This window comes from Zingiber officinale, chromosome 4B (assembly GCF_018446385.1).
Source record: "Zingiber officinale cultivar Zhangliang chromosome 4B, Zo_v1.1, whole genome shotgun sequence".
Classification (NCBI taxonomy): domain Eukaryota; kingdom Viridiplantae; phylum Streptophyta; class Magnoliopsida; order Zingiberales; family Zingiberaceae; genus Zingiber; species Zingiber officinale.
The window spans coordinates 36,223,187-36,246,116 of record NC_055993.1 but is presented as its reverse complement, the minus strand read 5'-3'; the positions used below and the strand labels follow the sequence as shown (position 1 = coordinate 36,246,116).

Genomic DNA, 22,930 nt, shown 5'->3' with positions numbered 1-22,930 from the left:
CTACAGCCCATAGCATCAAATATTCTCATATCAGAAAAGATAGTTTCTGCACCCAATTGATCGTTGGATGACAACAACTATAATTTCATTCTATTGGTAATTGTTTCCAGTCTACTACTCAAGCCTCCAGTTATTTAAACCTTCTGCCCAATCAGCTAATCAATTGATTTGATTGCTTAATTGATTGTCATGTTCAGTTGACTAGAAATCTTAGTTGTTCTACTTCACTTGATTAACACACCATTATAAACCTACATGAAGGTTGGGGCTCAAGCTGCTTGACAAAATATGATACCAATGCTTCACAACCAAGCTCTAGGTAATCTATAAACCTAATCGAAGGTTGGGACTCAAGCTGCTTGACAAAATATGAGACCAATGCTTCACAACCAAGCCCTAGGTAGTTTACCCACTAACTAGGCAACATAATATTATTAACTACCTAAGATTACAACCTCTCATGACTCTCATATTTAAAATGTAAGTTCATTGAGTTCACTGTGCTCCTTGTCAATTTCCTACTGCAATAACTCGATCCAAGTCTTCATCTCTTTTCACTGAGCTCCTCATTGAGCTCTAACGTGACAAGTTAAGCCAAGCTCTTGAGTTTAGGAGTCCTTGACTCTATGTCCAACAACTTAATCCCATCAAGTCCATCAGACTCCTCACTCCACTAAGCATGAGATATCCATGATCGCCATGTCAACAACTTGGTGTCACTACTTAACAAGCTCCACGAGCTCCATATGCAATCTCTTGGAATTGTCACAACTACTTGCACACTAAATACATATATCAAACCACAAGTCACATCTAACTTAAACAACATTGCTAAAATGTAGGAGCCAAAACTCCAACCCTATAATGATACTTTTGAACCATGCTCCCATTGTCTTCTCTTCTACTTTTTCTTCTTCTTCATCTCTCCCCTCCCTCCACAGCCAATTCATCACTAACACCATGTGTCAACATTTTGATATAGTATCAAAACTCTACAGTTTTAATTAGTCTTAGTTCAACGCTAAAACTCTACCACAACTTGAGTTTTCAATCTTTTATGAAAAAACCACCATTGTTTCATTAGGTAAACAATGTCCAAAAGTAACCTTATATATTATGAAAATATATAAAGGTAAGTTTATCCTTTTTTCAACTAAATATTTTTGCTAAAAAAATTCAAAACCATAAAATCTTGTTAACCTATTGGAAACCCAAGTTTGCCTACTAACCATGTTCTAGTAAATGTGAGAGGTATAGGTAAGTCTTTGTTGAATAGATGGTAAGGCTAGAGGCTAGGGGGAGGGATGTAAATAGCTGATTGCTTCGTTTTGCTTGTTCATGATTGCAATCAAGGTAATATGGTGTGGTATATCAAATACAAGACATAAAACAAGAAATAATGCTAACACTTACTCTTTATGTAGTTCGAAACCATTGATTCCTACTATTTGACCTATGACTTGTCTATGAGTCAATTATGGAACACCTGAACACCTAGAACCCCTTTATTTTTCTCCTTCTTGCATGCCTTCCGAAGGTAAAGAAACCTCTTTAAATATGAGCTTACAAACAACAATAAGACAATACAAAGATAAATAATAAAAATTATAATAAATAAACACTATAAGATGAAACTCTTCTTTTAAATTGCTTTTACTTGCTTTCATTCGCGTTGTTACTTGGTTTCATTTGTAGTCGACTGAGCTTTGTAGCAGAAACACATAAATACATTCTAGTCAAGTTCTAGTTGAAAAGCACTTTCAATCAATGGAATACTTTACTTAGACCATTCTTAAGGCCCGAATATTTTCCCAAATCTAGTCCCAACCGTAATCTTTTAGACAAGTGCACTTATTCTCAGCTTCACTACAAATTACCTGCCAAGAGGTCATGCTACCAGAATTTTACGTGTTGATAAGCCTTGCTTCATCTATGCCAAGAAACCTTGCTTTCAGAACTTCATCTTACCAAGCTTGCCTTTGGGACTTCAAGTTACCAAGAAGTCATACCTCTAGAATTTATACTTACCAAGAGGCCTTGCTTCTGTTTGACTTGCCAATAAGATTTGCCTCTGGGACTTCCACTTGCCAAGAGGCCTTGCCTCCAAAACTTTAACCATTGCCACCACTTATTGGACCTTTTCTATGCCAACACCTACTAGACTTCTTAATTGTTAAGTGTCTAGTCTACATTGACCAACTTAAATTTCATCCATTGTCAAGTATCTATTCGATATTGACCTACTTGACCCACCATATATGCTCAACACATTATCCTAATTTAAACACTTTTGACCAAGTGTACAACACATCAAAACACCTTGGTCTAATAGGACCAAGCAGGAGCATCATTGCACTAACAATCTATCTCTTGTTCTTTTTGATGTTTGACAATAGGTTTTAGATTAGAGCAATCCAAATCATTTTAATTATGTTTTCTATGTCAAGGTTAAGTAAACATTTCTAACTTAAATACTTCGCTTCTCCCCTTTGATATACATAAAAGAAAACATTTAAAATCTCACTTCTCTTAAAATTAATGTCAAATTTAAGTTATGATTCCTAAGTTTGATATACATCAAAATCATCATTTAAATTTCTCCTCCTTTAACCCAAAAAAGGGTTCAATTTCTTCTACTTGAACGGTAGTTCCAATGCTAAACTTTGAGCTTACATGATACTCATCTAATTATCTAACTTCAACCGAATTTCCATGATACTAAGTGTATTTTTAACAAAATGAAAACAGGGCAGCCCGATGCACGAAGCTCTCTCCATGCGGGAGAGAGCGGTCTGGGGAAGGATCCATTATACGTAGTCTTACCTTGGTTTTTGCAAGAGGCTGTTTCTCGACTTGTACCTATTTTTAACAAGATGAGATATCAAAAAATACAACTATAGCATTTGTTGAGAAGATTAGATTAAAATATGGAAATCAATACATAAATTTCTCTCTTCATAAGCAAAAAATTCAACCTTGAATTTTTCCTCCCACTTACTTTATCACTATGTTTCAACCTTAAAATATTTTAGACCACTTGTTAATATCATAAACAACTACTCACTTAAAAAATCATTTTCCTTAAGCCTAGTGAAATTATTTTCTAGGAGAGCTTTGGCGTAACGGTAAAGTTGTTGTCATGTGACCTTGAGATTATAGAATCAACCTCTTGCAAAATGCAAGATAAGATGATGTACAATATGTAGGCTACATACAATAGATTCCGGGACCTGACCCTTTCCCGTGACCCGACACTGGCAGGAGTTTTGTGACTGGGCTAGTGAAATTATTTTCTCAATGGTTCTTTTCTATAAAGAACTGAAGCTCCTCACTTTTCCCACTCTCCTCTTTAAAAACTTCAATTTGCACTAACATTAACTCCTAGAATTTATAAACCTTAATTCTAACATTCACCTATGAGTTTGAGAGACTTAAGGAATAAATGAAAAACTTGGTGGTGAATAGAACCTAAATTCAGGCTGAAACTAGAGTTTCAGATAGATTTGAGTTTGTTGAAGTAGCCTTTCAGATGAATGCTCACAAGATTCCGTCGATTGAGTTCTGTGCTTTCCAACATTTAAATTTTTAAAATGCAAAATTTTGTATAGAATTTATCCATGTAAAAGATTTCTCTATGAAAATAATGATTTTTTAAAGATTGACACAAAATTGAAAAGTCTAGAAATGTTTTAATCTAAACTTTTTATCTATTTGATTTCAAAAAACTTCTATGGACATATATGTTCAACTAGAATTTTCTAAAACTATTTTATTTTAAATTAACATTTTAAAAATAATTTTTGATCATGATCATTGAGTATATGCACATAGCTTGTACATAAGTGTTCCCTAGGATTTGTCAGGTCATTAATCCTATGTGCTTTGAAATAGTAGACTCATGTTAAACATCAATTGACTATTGACTGAATATACTTCAGTCGACTAAGCCCTAAAATAAAAACACATAGAAATATTGAATTATCCAAAGTTGACTAATGAGTCAACTGAAGTTCTAGTTGATTGTAAAATAATTCTTTAAGACAATTGAATACTCAACTCAAAACTATTTTTAAGATCGAGTGCCTTAGTGTCACTCATAACACTTCATACAGGTGCATTCGACTCTCAACTTCACCTGATGCGGCCAAGAGCTCATGTTTCTGAGACTTCATGTGCTTAGCAGCTTCACTTCTGGATCTTCTATGCTAAGAAGCCTTGCCTTCGCGGCTTCTACTTGCCAAGAGGCCTTGCTTTGGAGACTTGCACTTGTTACGGAGTGTTGCCTCTGGGGCTTCCACTTGCCAAGAGGCTTTACCTCTAGGACTTTGACTTGCGAGGATGCTTTGCCTCCGGGACTTACACTTGCAAAGAGGCTTTGCCTCTGGGGCTTCAACTTGCCAAAAACCTTGCCTTTGGGTATTCCACTTGCCGAGACTTCCACTTGCCGAGAAGCCTTTCCTTTGGGACTTCAACTTGCCAAGAAGCTTTGCCTCTAGGACTTCCACATGCTATGAGGCCTTACCTCCAAGACTTCCATCGCCAAGTCTTTAATCAACCTTAACTTGAAGACTTCATTGTTTGTTAACTATCAAGCCAACTTTGACCTATTTAAGACACTATATAAACTTAACACATCGTCTTAACTTAAACACTTAAGTCAAGCATACATTTGACTAAGCATACAACCAAACATCAGAGCACCTTTGTCTGACACAATCAAATTGGAGCATGATCGCACCAACAATCTTTGCATCTTTAGACTCTCTTTGGATGTCGGCCACCTCCCTCCATTGACCCTCTTTCCTCAATTCTACTTATCCTAATTGGTTGATCTCTTTGTTTTTTTTTCTTAAGCTCCTCTTTATTCATTTGTCAACCCCACCTTTGCAGCTTTGCATCTTTTTAAGGGAGAGGTTTTGGGTGATCACTCTTAGAAGGCCTAAATGAAAGCGAAATGGGGGAGGGTGATTGATTGGCCGAGCATGGACTGAAGGGTGGCATCAATTGAAAGTATGGGTTAGGATTGTTTTGGTGATTTGCAATTGTGGTTAGATTACCATATCCGGATTTAATGGAGATTCTTTGGCTAGCTGGTGGTATTGAGTCACAACTCACTTAAAATTGGAATCTTGTGATGGTAATGAGAACTTTGCAGTATTTTTAGTAGTAAATATATATAATCTATTCATTTCAAGAAATCTTTTGCTCCCATGACTTGAATGTTTTTTTTTATCATGAGACTTGAATGATTTTGAGATATAGCTAGTATTTCTTAACATGAAAATTGTCAAACAAGCCTCTAAATGTGATGAACTTTATAATTGTGACATTCTTTTCTAGCAATCCTTATATCCCTGGATGTACTTTTTTACACATTATTCGGCAGTACTTGTTTGCTTTCTATTTGTGGCATTTGTATAATTATTCTGTATTTTAATCTTAGTTTTTATCTATTGTCTACACTCGCTATACGTGCAAAAAATGACTAGAAGGATGATGCAAGTGGAAAAAAGATTATGATTTTTTCATTGAGTTTATTCATTCTTGTACCAAACAATTAGATAATATTTTTCTAATTTTAAAGGACTATAACTCATTTAAAATTTTTAATATCTTTAAAATAATACTTAATAGATATGTGGCTCAATCAGTTAACTTAGATCGGTTCGACCCATGGGCTTGATCAGGTCAATATTCTTGTTGATATGCAACAACCAATGGACCTGATGGTCCGACCACAAAAATAGTGACACAGCTTGTCCAAGTTGATTTCTAGTTTGGAACCTGTGTTTCAGTGGGTTGAAGAAGACTCTTTTATTAAGACAACATTTTCTACCCATCACCACTTATTGTGTCTTGGTCTTGTAAATCACTTTGCCCTTGAAATTCAGTAGAAGCCACTCACATAGATGAATGATAGCAGCAGAAGCTGAAGAGGTTTGCAGAAAAAGATGAAGACGTGTCTCGTTTCTTAGATGCATTCCATGGGTAGATTTGTGGGTGGAATGCGATGTTTTGTCTCAGCTGATCACTACGGACCAATGTTTTGAACCATGATGCTAAACTGTGTCATTCTGGTTTGTACTTGGAATATGAACAATCAACTTATGGAGAAGCTTTTATTCTGGTATTTTATAGTAAACATGATCGTATATACTCTATACTGTTTTTTGTCTTGTGATAAACTCAGACTGATATTTGCTCCTTTAAGATGGAGTAGGAAGGCAACCGGCATTGAGATCTGCTGGATCAATGGAAATGTTGTGGCTTTCCATTTTCAATGTTTTCCTTGTTTTGATTACTGAGTTAGGAGGTATATTTGGGAAAATGAGTCATCTCTAGAATAAATTTTCTTTTTTTTTTGAAAGAAAAAGAAAAGAAATAATAGCAGTGGCTAAAATTTCAATAGTAAGTTGGTAGTAGTTTTGACAAAGCTAATTGCTACTTGCTTATTTGGCTAAATTTTAGATACATTTATATGTAACTGATTATGTTAATTTTTTTACTACGTGTCAGCCCCTCAGCAAAGGCCTTCTTCAAAGACTACTGCTGAACCTATGTGCGCATGGTGTCACCTGCAGTATTCTGGTTGGCCTGCTAATTGATATGATAAGGCTTGAAGTTGAAGGGTCTGCACAATCAATTTGTTCAGCTTCCCAACGGCTTTATGGATGTCGGTGGGATGTCGTTTATGGTCAACCACAACACATTGATGGTACTGTCTTCTGATTTACATTGCTCTCTACTGTTGCTTTTGCGTTCTTTATTAAGTATCGTCTTCCTTTTTCACGTAAGGTCTTCCCCCTTTAGTGTCACGCCGGCTTCTTGAAATTCTGACATATCTGGCTAAAAATCATGTGCATTTTGCAAGCACACTTTTCTACTTTGATCCTTCAACTGTTGGATCTGCTTCAATTGTGTATTCATCAATTCAATGGGAGAAAGGTAAAGAGAAGACTCTTGAAACAAACGCTCCCCTTGATATGCGAACTTCAGCCAGTGGGTTTGTACCTTTAATATTACTTCTGAAGCTTTTGGACAGACCTTTATTTTTGCGCAGCAATGCACATCTTGAGCAGGTACATACAAGCTTAAGTTAGAGTATCAAATTTCCATTGAAACTGTACCTGAACGTATTGCTCATTAATTTTTGTTTCAGGTCATGTGCTTGCTCCAAGTAGTGGTAAGCAATGCTGTCTCAGAAATTGATTGTGAACCATGCTTCGGACAAGGTGTGGGATTTTCTAAAACCCAGTTGGCATCTAGAACTACTGATGACATAAGTGAAAATTTGAGTTCCAAACAAAGGCCTAGTTTGGAGAAGAACCAAAAGTCAAGTGATGATGTGCCATCTTCAAGTTTAAAAAATACTTTTAATCGACACGAAATTTTCTTGCAGCTTCCAAAATCTGACTTGTGCAATTTGTGTCGCATTCTTGCACATGAAGGGTGATTATCTTCTTGTATACCTGTTTTACTTATTTGGGACATAAATGTCTAATGCATAAGGACCAAGTCATTGCCTGAGAAATCTGTTGCCTTTTCCATCCTTTTTACCAAAAACCATAGCAACTCTGTTCAAGTTCCTGCAAGTTTTTTTCTAAGGGCTGTAGTTTGATTGGTTTTACTGTCTAGATACACTTGTATTCTTATTCACATGATTTCTTCTTTTTGCATCACACAAGGAACTTTTAGATGATAGATCAATCATTGTTTGAAATACTGTATCATGCCAGATAAAACGGTTGAAACATGTTCCAGTAAATTACCGAAACTCGATACCACTTCCTCTACTTCATCTCCTTCCTCTTTCGACTTTCAACTCATACAATGTATCTGAACATACTGAAACAGTATCGAAGACGAAAACTCCCATACGGCTTACAGCTTGAGATTTTGAACCTTGAGATCCATTGTGTTATTGTATTCTGCATTATCTGATTTATTTTCAATTTCCACCTACACTGCACCAATACTTATTAAATTTTCTTCAATATCTTTACTACTTTTTTTTTTTTGCATTACTAGTCTCTTCTATTATTTTTATGAACAATTATCTGATTAAGAATTATTTATATGAACCAGACTTTCAGAAAAAGTATATTCACTTACTGCTGAGGTGGTGAAGAAATTGGCATCAGTTGCTACTCCGCACCGTAATTTTTTTGCAAATGAGTTGGCTGATTTAGTTCATTGCTTGAGTTCTTCTGCTATTGCTGAGCTCTCAACTATGAGGAATTCAAATGTTCTGGAACATGGTAGTGTTTCAGTGGCCGGAGCCTCAATCTTGCGTGTGTTACAAGTACTCAGTAAACTTGCTTCAATTGATTCAAGTAAAGACGGAAATGTTGAGGAGGAACAATCCATACTGTGGAATCTTAATTCAGTACTTGATCCACTATGGCATGCACTGAGTGATTGCATAAGTGCAACAGAAATACAGATAGGACAGATAGCATCCTTCTTGTCATCTTTACATGATGTAGGAGAAATTGGTGGCCCTTTCGCTCCTACAGCACCTCTTCCTCCTGCTGCACAGAGTCTATTGCCATATATAGAAGCTTTTTTCCTCTTGTGTGAAAAACTTCAAAGTAATCAGATTATTGGTCAGCCAGATAACAATGTGACTGCACAAGAAGTCAAAGAGTCTTATGGGAGTTCATTATCACCTACTGCACCAAGTACCATGACATTTGCTAAGGTTGTGGAAAAACATCGTCGTCTTCTAAATGTCTTTATTAGACAGAACCCGAGTTTACTTGAAAAGTCACTTTCACTGATGTTAAAAGTTCCAAGACTTATTGATTTTGATAACAAAAGGGCATACTTTCGCTCTCACATCCGACAACAACATGATCAGCACTTTGCTGCTCCTTTGAGGATAAGTATTCGTCGAGCCTATATTTTAGAGGATTCTTATAATCAGTTACGTTTGCGCTCCAGTCAGGATTTGAAGGGGCGTTTAACAGTGCAATTTCAAGGCGAGGAAGGAATTGATGCTGGTGGTTTGACTAGGGAATGGTATCAGTTGCTTTCAAGGGTCATTTTTGATAAAGGAGCTTTACTTTTTACTACAGTTGGCAATAATTCAACTTTCCAGCCCAACTCTAATTCAGTATACCAAACAGAACATCTTTCTTATTTCAAATTTGTTGGTCGATTGGTATTGCCTTTAGCCCCTTGCTTAACTTTTGAACTTTTTGTTGGCATTTTAAAGCTTCTGTATCATTCCTCTTTTGTGTCTATGCAGGTCGCTAAAGCATTGTTCGATGGTCAACTGTTAGATGTGTACTTCACCCGGTCCTTTTACAAGCACATTCTTGGTGTAAAAGTGACTTATCATGACATAGAAGCTGTGGATCCTGACTATTATAAGAACTTAAAATGGATGCTAGAGGTATGCATTTTGTACTTCTCTCTTTTCCATTTGCTAATCTTTATCTATAAGCTGCATTTCTTACTGTTTTGGACAGAATGATGTCAGTGACATTCCAGATTTAACATTTAGCAAGGATGCTGATGAAGAAAAACACATCCTTTATGAGAAGAATCAGGTAACAGATTGAGTATTAAATTCCAGTTTTGGTACATTCTTGAGATTGCATGGCGAATCCTTGTTTTCCTAATTTTTGATAAAATATGGTTTGGGTTAAGTTTATAATACATACAGATGAATATAAATTCTTTAACCCATTGCACTGGCAATGATGGAAGGAATCATAAAGCAATAGAAAACAAAAGAAGGGGGAAAAAAGCTCAAAGCATCAAAGGCATTTTCTCTTAAAATCTGGTTTTGATTAGCTTTTATTGGTAATTCTCTCCAAACTGCGGCCAAAAGTGGACATTAACAGGAGGATGGAGGGATACAAACTTAAGTCCTTTTAAATGTATATTAATAGTCAAATTTCTTCTTCAGTATCTGCGCAACTAGGGTAACTGAATCCACACTCAGATATTACTGGCCTCAGCTATGGAAGAAAAGGAAATTAAATAATGTATAAATATACATATGCCTAATTGACTAAACTTTTACTTTTTCTGGTAACTACTTTTGTTGAAGGTCACTGACTATGAGCTTATTCCCGGAGGGAGGAATATCAGAGTAACTGAGGAGACAAAGCATGAATATGTGGATCTTGTGGCTGAACACATTTTGACCACAGCTATTCGTCCTCAAATCAATTCTTTTCTAGAAGGCTTCAATGAATTAGTGCCTAAGGAACTTATTTCAATATTCAATGACAAGGAACTTGAACTTCTTCTAAGTGGACTTCCAGAGATTGACCGTAAGTTTGTTTCTTGTTTAATTAAAAGTCAGAGTATTGTACTTCATTTAATTCATCTTGCATCATGCAGTTGATGATCTTCAAGCCAACACAGAGTATACTGGATATTCAGCTGCTTCTACTGTAATTCAGTGGTTCTGGGAAGTTGTTAAATCATTTAACAAGGAGGATATGGCGAGATTACTACAATTTGTTACTGGAACATCAAAGGTATATTATGACAGTTTTATTGTTTTTTTACTTGACTTTTCTTGATCTTTTGACAGGAGATACTACTGACACATAACTAGTTACTAACACAGGCAAAGAGAAAACCTAATTACACTTAAAAACAAAACATCATATAGAAGTTGAAAATGAATGGTGCATGATTATGCAGCACTGTTGAATAAATACAGCATAATAAAAAAAGATTTAGCAGACAAATGTATCTCTTCTTGTTGATTTTCAGTGCACTTGCACAATAGTATAGTAACATTTTGTTCCTAACAAGCAATTAAGGCCTTGCACGCCTGGTGAGTTGAATAGTAAAGTTTGGTTGACAGGATTTATAATCTTTTGGATGTAATTCAGGTTCCCCTGGAGGGGTTTAAAGCATTACAGGGTATATCTGGTCCCCAGCAGTTTCAGATTCACAAGGCATATGGTGCTCCTGAAAGGCTGCCCTCTGCACATACCTGGTAATGCCTTGCCACCAATTGTAAAATTCTTTCAGGGGTATAATTATGTTCTACATCTTGGTGTTTTCCATTCCCTCCATTCAATTATATTTTATTGCATATGATGCTTTCATGTTTCTCTTTACTTGAATCTTAACCAAACATTAATAACTTTCAATCAATGTGCAGTTTTAACCAACTAGATCTACCAGAATACTCTTCCAGGGAACAATTAGAAGAAAGGTTGCTGCTTGCTATCCATGAAGCTAGTGAAGGCTTTGGTTTTGGTTAGACCTTGTGGCAGTTGATAACATATGACTATTTTCTCTCTGCCATGTACAGGTCAGTTGCTTTCTTTGATCTCTCAAATATATTGTTAGCCTTAATTTTTAGGTTAACTAGCTTATTTTCTACCAAAAATTAACTAACTGGTCTTTCAATTTTATAGCATGTCTATTTTATCATTTATTTTACCAATTGCTGATTTTGACCCATCAAATGCCTCTTTGAGTGAGGAGGATTTCTCTCGACCTGCCTAGGTGGGAGTATTGACTCACTACTCAGACTCAACCATTGGCTTAAAAGTTCTACTTGATAATCTCTCACCCTGACTTGAAAAACATTTCATTGGCAACAAGTCACCATATCACAATTTCCACTTAAGTCCCTGTCAATGCCCAGAAGTATGATGCATAAGCTAGGATCATTCTTAATCAAACAGCATGTAAAGTCTGGTGGTGACTCTATCAATTCCAACACCAAACCATTCTTAGTTGAGAGAATTGACTCATTAACATGTCATGTCACCATTAGCCCAAAATGCTTCAATTTAATAGTAACTCATCACCATTAGCCCAAATGCCTAGATTCAATACAATACTAACTCATCTATCTATGTTTATAAATCCCCTTTATTATCTCACACTCACTCATCGGAGCTAAAGTAGGGTGTCACAGGATTAGATTCACAGTGAAATAGGTATAATCCCTAAAGAATTAAACTAAATCTCTTATTATAATCCCTAAAGAATTAAACTAAATCTCTTATTATCCTTTCAGTGCATATCTTTTAACTTCTGGCATTTCGAATCTTAAGTTAATGCTCATGAAATCTTTTTACTTTTAACTATTTTCTTTAACCAGTGAGCAAACTATTTTTTTAACTACCAAAGGTTGCTGTATTAAGTGTATATAACCTTTGTGTCTGATCTATCTTACAATGACTGAACCACGAAATACTCTGACGATTGATACAGATTCCAAAGGCAGAGTTCCCTGGGCTATATTTTGGAGCAGCGGGGCTGAACACTGGGAAAATGCTCAATCAGACGCCATAAGATCCCAGTAAATTGAAACAGCCTGCAGTCTGGATCATGCTATTGGAGCTTGACATGGAATGGCATCTTCCACGTTGCCTGATGCATCTATCTGTTAACAATCGAAAGCACCTTCCATCTTGTTTGCCTATTGTTAACATATATTAGGCTCTCTTGAAGTGTGCCTTTTCAAATGTAAGTAGCAGCTGCAATCTGGTAATCAATTTGCCTCTACAATTTTGCCTGTTGATTGTATACTGGCTCTTTCTACCCGCCTTTTGAAATTTCTGTTACTTCGCATGTAAATATTGGACTACGATTTGCTTTCATAGAGATGATCAAATCTATGCCTTCAGTTCCTTAAAGGTAAAGGGGCATCATGACATAGAAACATTGAGAACAATGATCCATGTTGCAAGTAGAATTTCTGGAGCTGAAAAATGAGTCTCAGCAAAACAAAAATGACAGTGGCAAGTCCTGTGACAGTTGATTCTGCCCTTTTGCTTCCCTCTTCCTATGGCTGGTAAACTTGGTAAGTATCATAGATCGAAAGATCAATGAATTTTCTGTGTTTCATCCGTAAGGTTCTGGTTGTCTATATTTAGTACGATCCCATGTAATTTTCGAGCTTACACTGAAGGGTCACTTGATGTTATGCACCTATGGAAAAACAGAACAAGGACAGACCAGTTTAACAGGAAAAGAACAGACGAATAATTAAATTATTGAATAGAATTGTATCTGAGTATGCAACAAGAAGTTATAAAAAGGGTCTCTTTTACAACGATTAAAGATCGCCTTACTTAAATTGTGAGGAAAAAGAACCGTGGAGCCATTTTCCCTATTATTGAAAAAATATATTAAAAGAATGTTTCATCATAATTTTTTTCTTAATTATTCTTCTTTTAGATGGTTAAAAGGCTAAGCTTTGGAGACTACAACTTCATCAAAATTTATCTTGTACTAATCACAAAGGTTTATTAGATTGCATTTGACTGCTATAATGAAGAAATTTGTAGCTCAAAGGAATTTATAAACATTCCACCACACATTATACCTAATCATTGTCATGCAAATCCAAATTGAGTTGCTCTCATCTTTAGTAACGCGGTTCTTTACTCTCTTCTTGAAGAGTTAGTTGTTACTTGCATGTATATAGATTGGCATCTTGATCGATTTCAGCTTTTTTGTTATTAATCTGAACTACACATGCTACAAATGTAAATGATGAATCTGGTCAGTGACTCATGGATGTTGTATTATCTAATTAACTTGGCGGTCGGTTATAAGTTGACTTTGTAATTTATCTCCTTGCATATAATCTGGGGGCGGATTGTGAAGAGCGTCTGGGTAAGTATAATCACTTTTTGCTACCATGGATGCTGCATCAACATGGTAAAAGTTAAAAAAAACTATCCACATGATGGAAATGAACTTTGTCATGCTTGAGATTGAATTGGTTCAATCATTATAGCACTAATCATGGTTATAAACAGTGAGTGATCACTAACTGCCGTTACATGACTTGCCCATTAATTGTGGTTATATGGCTAGAGGTGAACTGATGGTATAAATACAAGCTCACCTCTGCAGTGCAGATGAATTCAATTCTTTCTTTCTTGTGAACCTTTAAACACCACAAGAGAGGGGGACAAATCTATTTTAAGAAAATTATAAATACTACAAGCCTATTAAATATCAGTAATTTTTATTCATTATATTTTTGAAATGTTATATGTATTTATTTATTTGTGTTATTCCCAGTATCTTTCACTCATCCAAGTGTCTTAATCCTCCACACCATCATGCAAAGAAGACAGACATAAAAGGGGCAGTGGGCGTTTAGCAGTGGAACCTAGATTTGCTTGTCTGTTCATGATAACCCAAGATTTCTTCTCTAGGCTCAATATTCTCACCTACTCAACGCAATCATGCAATGGAATATAACATTGTTATTGCAGGTTGACTTCAACAGCAACCCATGAATCAAAGAGCATCATGTCTTGATTCCGTAGGACAATGAATGATATGCATGCTTATCTTGATTCATATATAGTTTTTTTTTTTAAAAGCTTTAACATCTCTCCACACCTTGTCCACATTCTTTGTGATACCACACATCCCATTGAAGAAGACAGGCTAGTTTTAGGTGTAATGGTGAGTGTTGGAAGCAGCATTCTTAGTATTGTGTGAAATAAGAACTTGCTAGATTCCAATAGAAAATCTGCAGTGAGTTTAAGTTGTGTAGTTTACGCAAAATGCCACGTGATGTCGATTCTGCTCCAGTCATTCTAGCACTTTTACTTGCGCATATAAAGATCTTGAATTGTAGAGCCAATATCTTTTAAAAGATGAGTAGGTCAGCATGTCGCAGGTCTACTGACCTCTCCCAAGAGGTTAATGGGTTGCCTAACACAAAAAGTCATTAAGGATAACCTTAATTTAGTTCCCCTTTACTATGTTATCCCCTCCAAGCTCCCCGAGCTCTCTATATTGAGATCGAGTTTCCAAGCTCCTTATTTTGCTTATAACCCCTACAATTATAAGCCATAAACGGATATGGTCCACATTAACTACGTAATATCAACATCTCCATAATCCATGATCCCTTGCGGTCATATGGTAGAGGTTAAGAAGATTTTAGGAACTAGACTCCTTAACCCCTACAAATATCAAATATGTGATCATGTCTCTCTAGCTCTCTTATAAATTCTCACTATTTTTTTTTAAAAACTTTTGCTTCATGGTACTCTAGCGAACAACAAAGCGACCTCATTGGAAAAGACTCTGATACCCTCCGACTTGTGTTCTCGTGTGTAGGATGGTTTGCATCCCTAGCTCAACATCTAATGCACTTACATATGTTACGCTTATATTACACATCTTGGAAGAGAAAAAAAATGCTAACATGGTGCTTCTTAAGTTATGCGGAAGGTCGTACAAGCTAGCATTTGTCTTTCAAATTAATTGAGCATATAGAGTTCAAAGTTGGAGCTTGATTGATGTGCTATATGAATCGAAACATATGGGCGATGCAATTTCGCTTTGAGCCCATCCACTTTAAGTGTTTTTTTCCCTTCTTATTCTCCAATCGGATCGGCTTATGCATATTGTTCCAATTGTGCACACACCCTAAACTCAATACAAGTATAAAAGAGATGCTTTGTGAGTTCTTAGATTAGTATTTGCCACACACCACACCTAATGGGAGATAGAACCTATTTTAGCTCTCTATTCATTCTTGGATTAGTATCGATTGAAGTAATTAATGGTCGCTAACTAGATTAAGGCACTAATGATATAACCTTGTGGATACTAATTAAATGGAGGAATATGTAAAATCATAAAGGAGATCGAAGAAAGCGACATTCCAATTATCGAGTACTTGGAAGCGACATTGAAACAAACTAGAGAAATATATTTAATTAGTGCAACACTAACACGATTTCACATAACAAATTACAATGCCATTCCCTTCCATGTAGATGTAGAGGGCATGCTAATCATATTAACCATGAATCATGAAACAAACCATTCAAACAAACTCAAACCCCCGCGGTTTGCGTCTCGAGGTCCATGAAGCGAGCCTCATGGAACTTGGCTATGAAGGCGGTGGCCTTCTTGTCCACGTCCGGCTCCCCGACCCAATAGTGCCCTCGGTCCTCATCGCTAGGCCTCACCTTGCTCGACGAGGAGTACCTCGGCTCCCGTTCTTCTTCATCCTCGACGCACTTGAAGCAAAAGCACGAAGTCGATTGGTTTCCTCCCATTCCTCCTCCTTTAGGTTGTGTGTAGGGGGCTATGAACTTACTTACTCAAGGAGGGTGGACATGCTGATGAAGGTTATTTATAGGGGGGAGGTGGAGGGCTTAATTTCGAGCCAACGGTGGAGTTGGGCTGAGGTGATGGGAGGGTAAAGGGTGGTGGAGATACCATCACAAGTTAATATTCCAGCTGAACTACATGCAGTCCTCTGCTTTCTTTGTTGACCAACTACATCTCATTCTACTGCCAGCTTGATGCCTTCTTTGCCAATAAAATTAGCTCATTAGATTCACAGAGGCCATGCCACAATTGAAGTGAGATGCATTTAATTGTCCTCTGGTTTTGATAAATATCTAGGGACAATCTTTCAATTGAAACAATAGGTATGGAGGGGGAGGGATCTTGTGCTCATGGTGCCATTAATTTGTTCCCTTTGGAGGCTAGACACAAACCTAAGTGGTGTCAAATCGTCTCCTTTTATATATATATATATATTGATAAATGTAAATTGTATTCGTGGGTAGAACCTATACAATAATACAAAGACTCGAGTCTTTTTTTTTTTTTTTTTTTTTTTTTTAACGAGAAAGGCATTGTTGATATACCGTGCAAGCAAAAGAAATCTTCTTCGCCTCCTCGAGGTCTTCATTTGTCGAGTGATGCCCATCCAATCCCTCACATGAGCTCATCGTTGTATAATTCGCATAGCTCGGTGGTGTCATGGAATTTAATACGATCAAGTGTAAGAAGTCTACTTCTCGCCCTTAGCCATATATATATATACACACACACTTTAGGTAGTGTTTGGTTGGAGAGAATGGAAGTGGGGAATAAGATTGAAAGTTAGGAGGTGTTTGGTTGATGAGTTTGGGAATGAGGGAATGAAATGATAGTAAAAAATAGTGTTTGGATTGTGGGTTTGGGAATGTCATTTTGGGAATGATTACTAGATTTATGAGAATCAACCAAACCCATATAACTTGATGGATTTCATTTCCATTCCTATTCTCATTCCATCCTACTATCAAACCTATACCTATAGTCATTCCCATCATTTAACCAAACGCCCCCTTAATGTTTGGTTTGAGGTATTGATGGTGGATCCCACGGATTCAACCCCCCAAATATGGGATTGGGCCATTAACAAGTAAAATGGGTGGAATGGGAATGGTGGGTCCCACGGATTCAAAACTCTCCATTCCCATTCTTTACTTCAATGAATCCCATTCCTATTCCCATTCCCTTCCGCAAACCAAGCGACACCTTAGTCTTATATTAAAGGTTTCAAGGAATATTGGTTGATTTATATTGATTCATTATATATTAAAAATATGAACAAAAGCATAGAGAGAGGTTCTCTCTTACATGCTCGTTAAGCTCATAAATATACATTTTACATTCTTTTTATGAAAAATATAGACAAATATATTATTTTATTTATTAGAATAAAATTATAAATTTTAATAAAAATATTATAATTTTATCTAAATATATAATTTAATTTTTAATGAATATTAAAATTTATAATTTATATTTATTAAACTTGTTTAGACTCGATAAAAACTTGAATAAGCTCGTGAGTCATGAATATATTCGTTAAATAAAGCTCGACCTCAAGCTCGACTCGATTATAAACGAGCCAAACTCAAACATTCAAGAGTTCGGCTCGATTACATCCCTACCTATACGTGATGACTAACATTTTATTACATGGATTCTTTTTGTTTGTTGCTCAGGAAGGTAACAGAAGTATTAACCGGTTTCGTAACCTCCTGAATAGTAATGGTCGACCATTGATGGCTAACAACTATCATTAATCCCTGGGTATTGAATGACTATTACTCGGCGTTCAATGCAAGTGAGAGATGATTTGTTATATAAAGAGAGACCATGGTCTTGAGCAAGACACACACAAGAAGAAAAGCAGAAGTTCTCCATCTATGTTCCCCTCCTTCTCTGTCGTGCATCTCTTTCTCGGCAGTACTCATGATAGTAGTCGGATATCTCTCAGTTCGCCGTGACAATCAGTGCTTGGTGGGAATCGCTGTTAACCGTTGTATCCTGAGAACAGACGACTTGAGAAAACCTCAAAGCATAACCGGAGATGGGGTAAATCTGTTTCAAGGAAACTGCGTCCTTCGCAGACTTCGGTCCACTTCGTTTGCTCTACCGCTTCGTCTGCTCAGCCGTTTTGCCCACTCGGCTACTCTACCAACTTGGGCTGCTATGTCTTTAGGTTTCCCTGCTTTCTATTGTAAGGCTACTCTGCTCGGTTAGCCCCTTTGCGACTCAGCCGACCTACCACTCAGTCGATTTGTTTACTCGGCCACGTTGCCATTGGGTTACTCTGCCTCACGGCTCGATTTGCTTGCTCAACCGTTCTACCCGGTCGACTGCTTTGATTGGTCGATCACTGGTCTGATTTGTTACTCGACCGCTCTACTCGCTCGGTAGCTTTGCCAGCTATGCCACTTGGCTGCTCTGCCTCATGGCCTGCTCGGTAGTTGTGTTTGCTCGGTCACTCTGCTTGCTCGCCCGATCTACCCATGCAGCCCCTGTGCTTGCTCGGCCAACCTGTCCGTTTGGTAGCTCTGTTAGCTCTGCCACTTGGCTACTCTGCCTCATGGCCTCACCGCTCTGTTTGCTCGGTCGCTTTGCCCACTCGGCCGATTTGCCCATTCAACCGCTCTGCTCGCTCGGCTATTGTGTAGTCTGCACTCAACACTTGGCAAAAACTAGCCCCTACTGATAGTTTGAGATTATTAGCTGAGGTCATTTTGACAGATAAGTTAAATTTAATTTTATGTATTTAAATTCAACTAATTTCTCAAAATCTCGTACAGATTATTAAACATAAAATTCATAAGCTTTAGCCGTGTTCGACCGGCCTTCCAAAACCAACTTGAAAGGAATTGTTTTGCTACATTTCCTTATCTTTAGCAAGCTGGTTGAAGAACAATGTCCAATCATCTCTTAATTTGCTTGTTCCTAGAGAATAAATTGGACACTTGGAAGCGACATCATTCTCTTCTAGCGATTTGAGATGTTGTTCTTTTCTTTTGCATATCACACTTTGGTTTGTCGATGTCGGTATTTTTTTTCTTCTTCCCATTTGATATCTCATTTGAGATGATATTCTTGGTAGCAAATTCTTAAATAATAGATTCGTTATGGACTTATGATTGATGTTTTTGTTAGGTATCAATTGTTTCATAAGGGACAAACTTGTAACACATAATCTTTAGTTTGTGGAGGTGTGATACTATCGTTGGCATAATCCACATCACCGAGTTCAGGTTCTAGATTTAAGAGGTCTCGATCATATGCGTGTAATATCCTCCTTTATCTAGTCTTGAGAAAATCTCTCATTAACCTTTATTTCTAACTCTATTTCGATTTAGGATTAATAGACTAAAAGAGTACATGATACCGAGCAAGCTAAGAGTCTCGAATGAGAATATCAATTGATCATAATATAAAATTCATTTGCTCTAGTGGTTGACTCTTTTCGGCTTCAAATCTATAGTTGTTTCAGTCATCCTATCTTTCAAAACCTACAAAAGAAGGTGCTATCCAATCTTTAGTACCTTGAATGTGTGTCCTATTGAATAGCAAAGTTTATTTGATGATTGGATATGCTAGAGGGGAGGGTTAATAGATAGTAATTTAATAGTAAATAATTCTAATTATTTTGAACATTTGTATTCAGTCCATTGAATATTTAGTTTGACTAAATCAAACCTCTAGTTTATTTAATATTATAAGAAATTTTAATATCAACGCTTACACCCTTGTAAGCCTACATAAAACTATTATCAAACCTCGTCTCGAGTGTTTAGTTTGTCATGAAGAATGAGCCAAGTAATCGCCTTCACTTAATTTGTTCAAATAGATTGCCCGCCAAATATTACTAACTAGAGCATTTATAATGTATGTGCTTGGGGTTCCATCTACATTCAAGTCGATCGAAAGTACTAGGTTAGCGATCGATAACTCTAAATGATATAGTAGATATTTGTGAATTTGGCCTCTCGTCTAGTGTCCCAAATATATTGAGCTCAAAGTCCAATAGTTCTTTCTTCAAGTCATAAATTGACCAGGGGGATAAAATAAAGGGTCATGTTCAATAGTTAAAGTATAAACCTTGTATATTATATGAAGCTGAATGTTAAGTTATGACTAACATATATGATCAAAATATGAAAATATTAAAAAGAGAGTATGGGTTGTACCTATCGAGTAGAAATTTTGAAAAACATGTTTAAGGCGATATGAACATGTACTTAGACAAGTAATAAATGCTCCAATTAGATAATGCAAAATTATGACAAATGTGCATATCAAACGAGGAAGAGGAAAATAAAAAAAATTCGGTTAGCAATAATAAATATAAATGATAATATAATAGGAGGTGAACATAATAAGAATTTAAAATATTAAAAAGGAAGTCAGGGTTGCACTTATTAAGAAAAACCTCTAAAAGACACATTTAAGGTAGTACGAATATGTAGTTAGACAATCAATAAATGCTTCAATTAAATGATATGAAACTATAACAAATGTGCACATCAAATGAAGAAGATCAAACACTACAACAAATTTGACTTTTCACAACGTACAATTATTCTATTCATAGTGTGCATCACATGCTGCACATTGACAGTGCACACTACGGTTAAGAGCATTTGCAACACACATAGTGCACTATGGATAAGAGCATATACAATGCACACCACGTGCTACAATTAAGAGCATTTGCAGCACGCAGTGCGCGGTGTAGTTAAGAACATTGCAGCGCACACCACGTGCTATGGTTAAGATGTGATGTTAACCACATAATCAACACCACACAAATATAAAATCATAACTCAAACAATTTCAGCATCATATAATTATAATACTGCACACAGATATCACATACAATTATAATCCGTTAGCGGGACAGTTTGTCACTAATGTCCCTCGGTCATACAACACAGAAACACATCACCATTCGATCCACATAAAGGTGTAGGAACTAAGCGTATTCAACTATCCCACCTCCTTGTAGAGACTAGCTTCACCTCTCAAGGTAACCCCCTAGACGTCCGTTAGCGAGGCAGCCTGTCATTGACGCCCCTCGGTCATACAATCTAGGGAATCCCTTTATGAGATCCACAAGCATCACAAACATTCAATCAAACATGATAATTAGGTCCAAACACAAGATTCCACATAAGATCAAATAGATACAAAACCCACCAATATCATCTAGATAGGAAAATAGTATATCCATGAGATTCTTACATCAAATCATACCATAAATACTCCCTTAGTCATAGAATAATGAATCTACTCCATAATACAAAGATAGAGATCTGAAGATGAAGAGATCACAAACATTCCAATCCCAATCGAGAGAAGAGAATAGAAATGCTTATCTAGAGACAATGAGTGATCTTCAGAACCATTAATCCTTAGCTTCTAGAGTTAAAACGGAGATGGAAATGGCTTTGGAATGCTGGATCAAGGCTGGAGAAGGTGAAGAACAACCCCAAAGGGAGAGTCTTCCTCCCTTTTGAAAGAGGAAGACCCCCCTTATATAGAGCAGGGTACGGGCACCACACGGCCCATGCCACGGTCGTGTAGCCTTCACACGACCTCAAACGTTTTGCTCTTGACTAAGGTCACACGGCCGTGTACTTCTTTGTCTCTGGATGGCTTACACGACCGTGTAGCTCACACAGCCTAGCCAATCTTGGCTTTTGGAAATCTTGCACGGCCATGTGGCACACATGGCCTGGACTTGCCTTCTCTTTGGAAATGTTGCACGCCCATGTGGAAGTGTTACTTGGGCCGTGTAGATCTACACGACCATGTTCTGGTCACGGTGCTGGGTGACATGACCGTGTGGATTCATACGGCCATGTCATGCTCCTCCTCTAGTGAAGCTACACGGGTTGTCTGCACCACACGACCAAAGTCATTTTCCTCCTGTCTTCTTTGGCATGGCCGTGTGGCTCACATGGCCAGTGCTGTTTTCCTTCGCATGTTGCTCGGATCAATCACGAACATCATTTCCTCTCCAAATTTGACTCCTGTAAACAAAAAATACATAAGAGAAGATCTCCGAACAAAGAAGAGTAATTATACTAAAAGTAAGATAGAGTATGAAAGTGCATAGACAAAGCATGCATAAAATATGTGAATGTGCATCAAAACATGCTAAGTGTATATAATCTACGCACATCACACCTCCAGACTTAAACCTTTGCTTGTCCTTAAGTAAAATACCGTAATCTAAACTCATGTGCTCTATAATGTATCATAATCCATAGTGCACTTTCCTAACTCTATCTACAAGTTTCATTGATGAGCATGATCGTAGAAATAACTCAAGTATGACCTAAATATAAGTTTCTTGTGCACAGTGCAACAAGTGACCCAAACTCTTCAAGTTTCAATCTTTATTCTAGTTAAGTCGTTATCCAATTGAGTTCCTAATATTCTCGGTGATAGACACTTACCTGTCGCACATTTGGTTCATATTCCTCAATCCACCCAAGGTCTCAAAGGCATGCTCGATATCAAGAGAAACATAGAAGTCATTTCCCTAGTAAATTAACTCGGTCTCCAAGGGGTAACTTGTTAGTTTCCACTCACGACAACTATTTTTTTATATCCCTTATTCATTCTTTATTTTTTTTAATATTTTTTATTATTTTTTAGTGATTGCAAGATGCAACACTTGAACATAAATGCATATAAGTGCAAATGTTGAGATATTTTAATTTTTCCAAATAACTTTACATGACTCAAGCATCATCTAGTAACCAAGATATAGTTTGAGAAATCACCATAGGAACTAAGTACTAAACAAATAGGATGAATCATGACTATTCCAATGATATCAACTATTCAATCT

At 36.8% G+C, this 22,930-nt stretch overlaps 1 protein-coding gene across 2 annotated transcripts in view; it reads left to right on the top strand.

The window, feature by feature from the left end:
- Positions 1 to 12,626, top strand: part of LOC121974954 (E3 ubiquitin-protein ligase UPL1-like) — a 28,928-nt gene extending 16,302 nt beyond the window's left edge. For both annotated transcript variants that reach the window (XM_042526253.1, XM_042526252.1), the window contains exons 6-16: positions 6,517 to 6,715; positions 6,796 to 7,079; positions 7,160 to 7,449; positions 8,086 to 9,163; positions 9,251 to 9,397; positions 9,474 to 9,554; positions 10,061 to 10,286; positions 10,357 to 10,496; positions 10,860 to 10,966; positions 11,135 to 11,287; positions 12,202 to 12,626. In XM_042526253.1, the coding sequence (XP_042382187.1) occupies positions 6,517 to 6,715; positions 6,796 to 7,079; positions 7,160 to 7,449; positions 8,086 to 9,163; positions 9,251 to 9,397; positions 9,474 to 9,554; positions 10,061 to 10,286; positions 10,357 to 10,496; positions 10,860 to 10,966; positions 11,135 to 11,237 (2,655 nt within the window). In that variant the 3' untranslated portion in view covers positions 11,238 to 11,287; positions 12,202 to 12,626. The remainder of the gene's footprint in view (positions 1 to 6,516; positions 6,716 to 6,795; positions 7,080 to 7,159; positions 7,450 to 8,085; positions 9,164 to 9,250; positions 9,398 to 9,473; positions 9,555 to 10,060; positions 10,287 to 10,356; positions 10,497 to 10,859; positions 10,967 to 11,134; positions 11,288 to 12,201) is intronic.
- Positions 12,627 to 22,930: the final 10,304 nt, after the last annotated feature.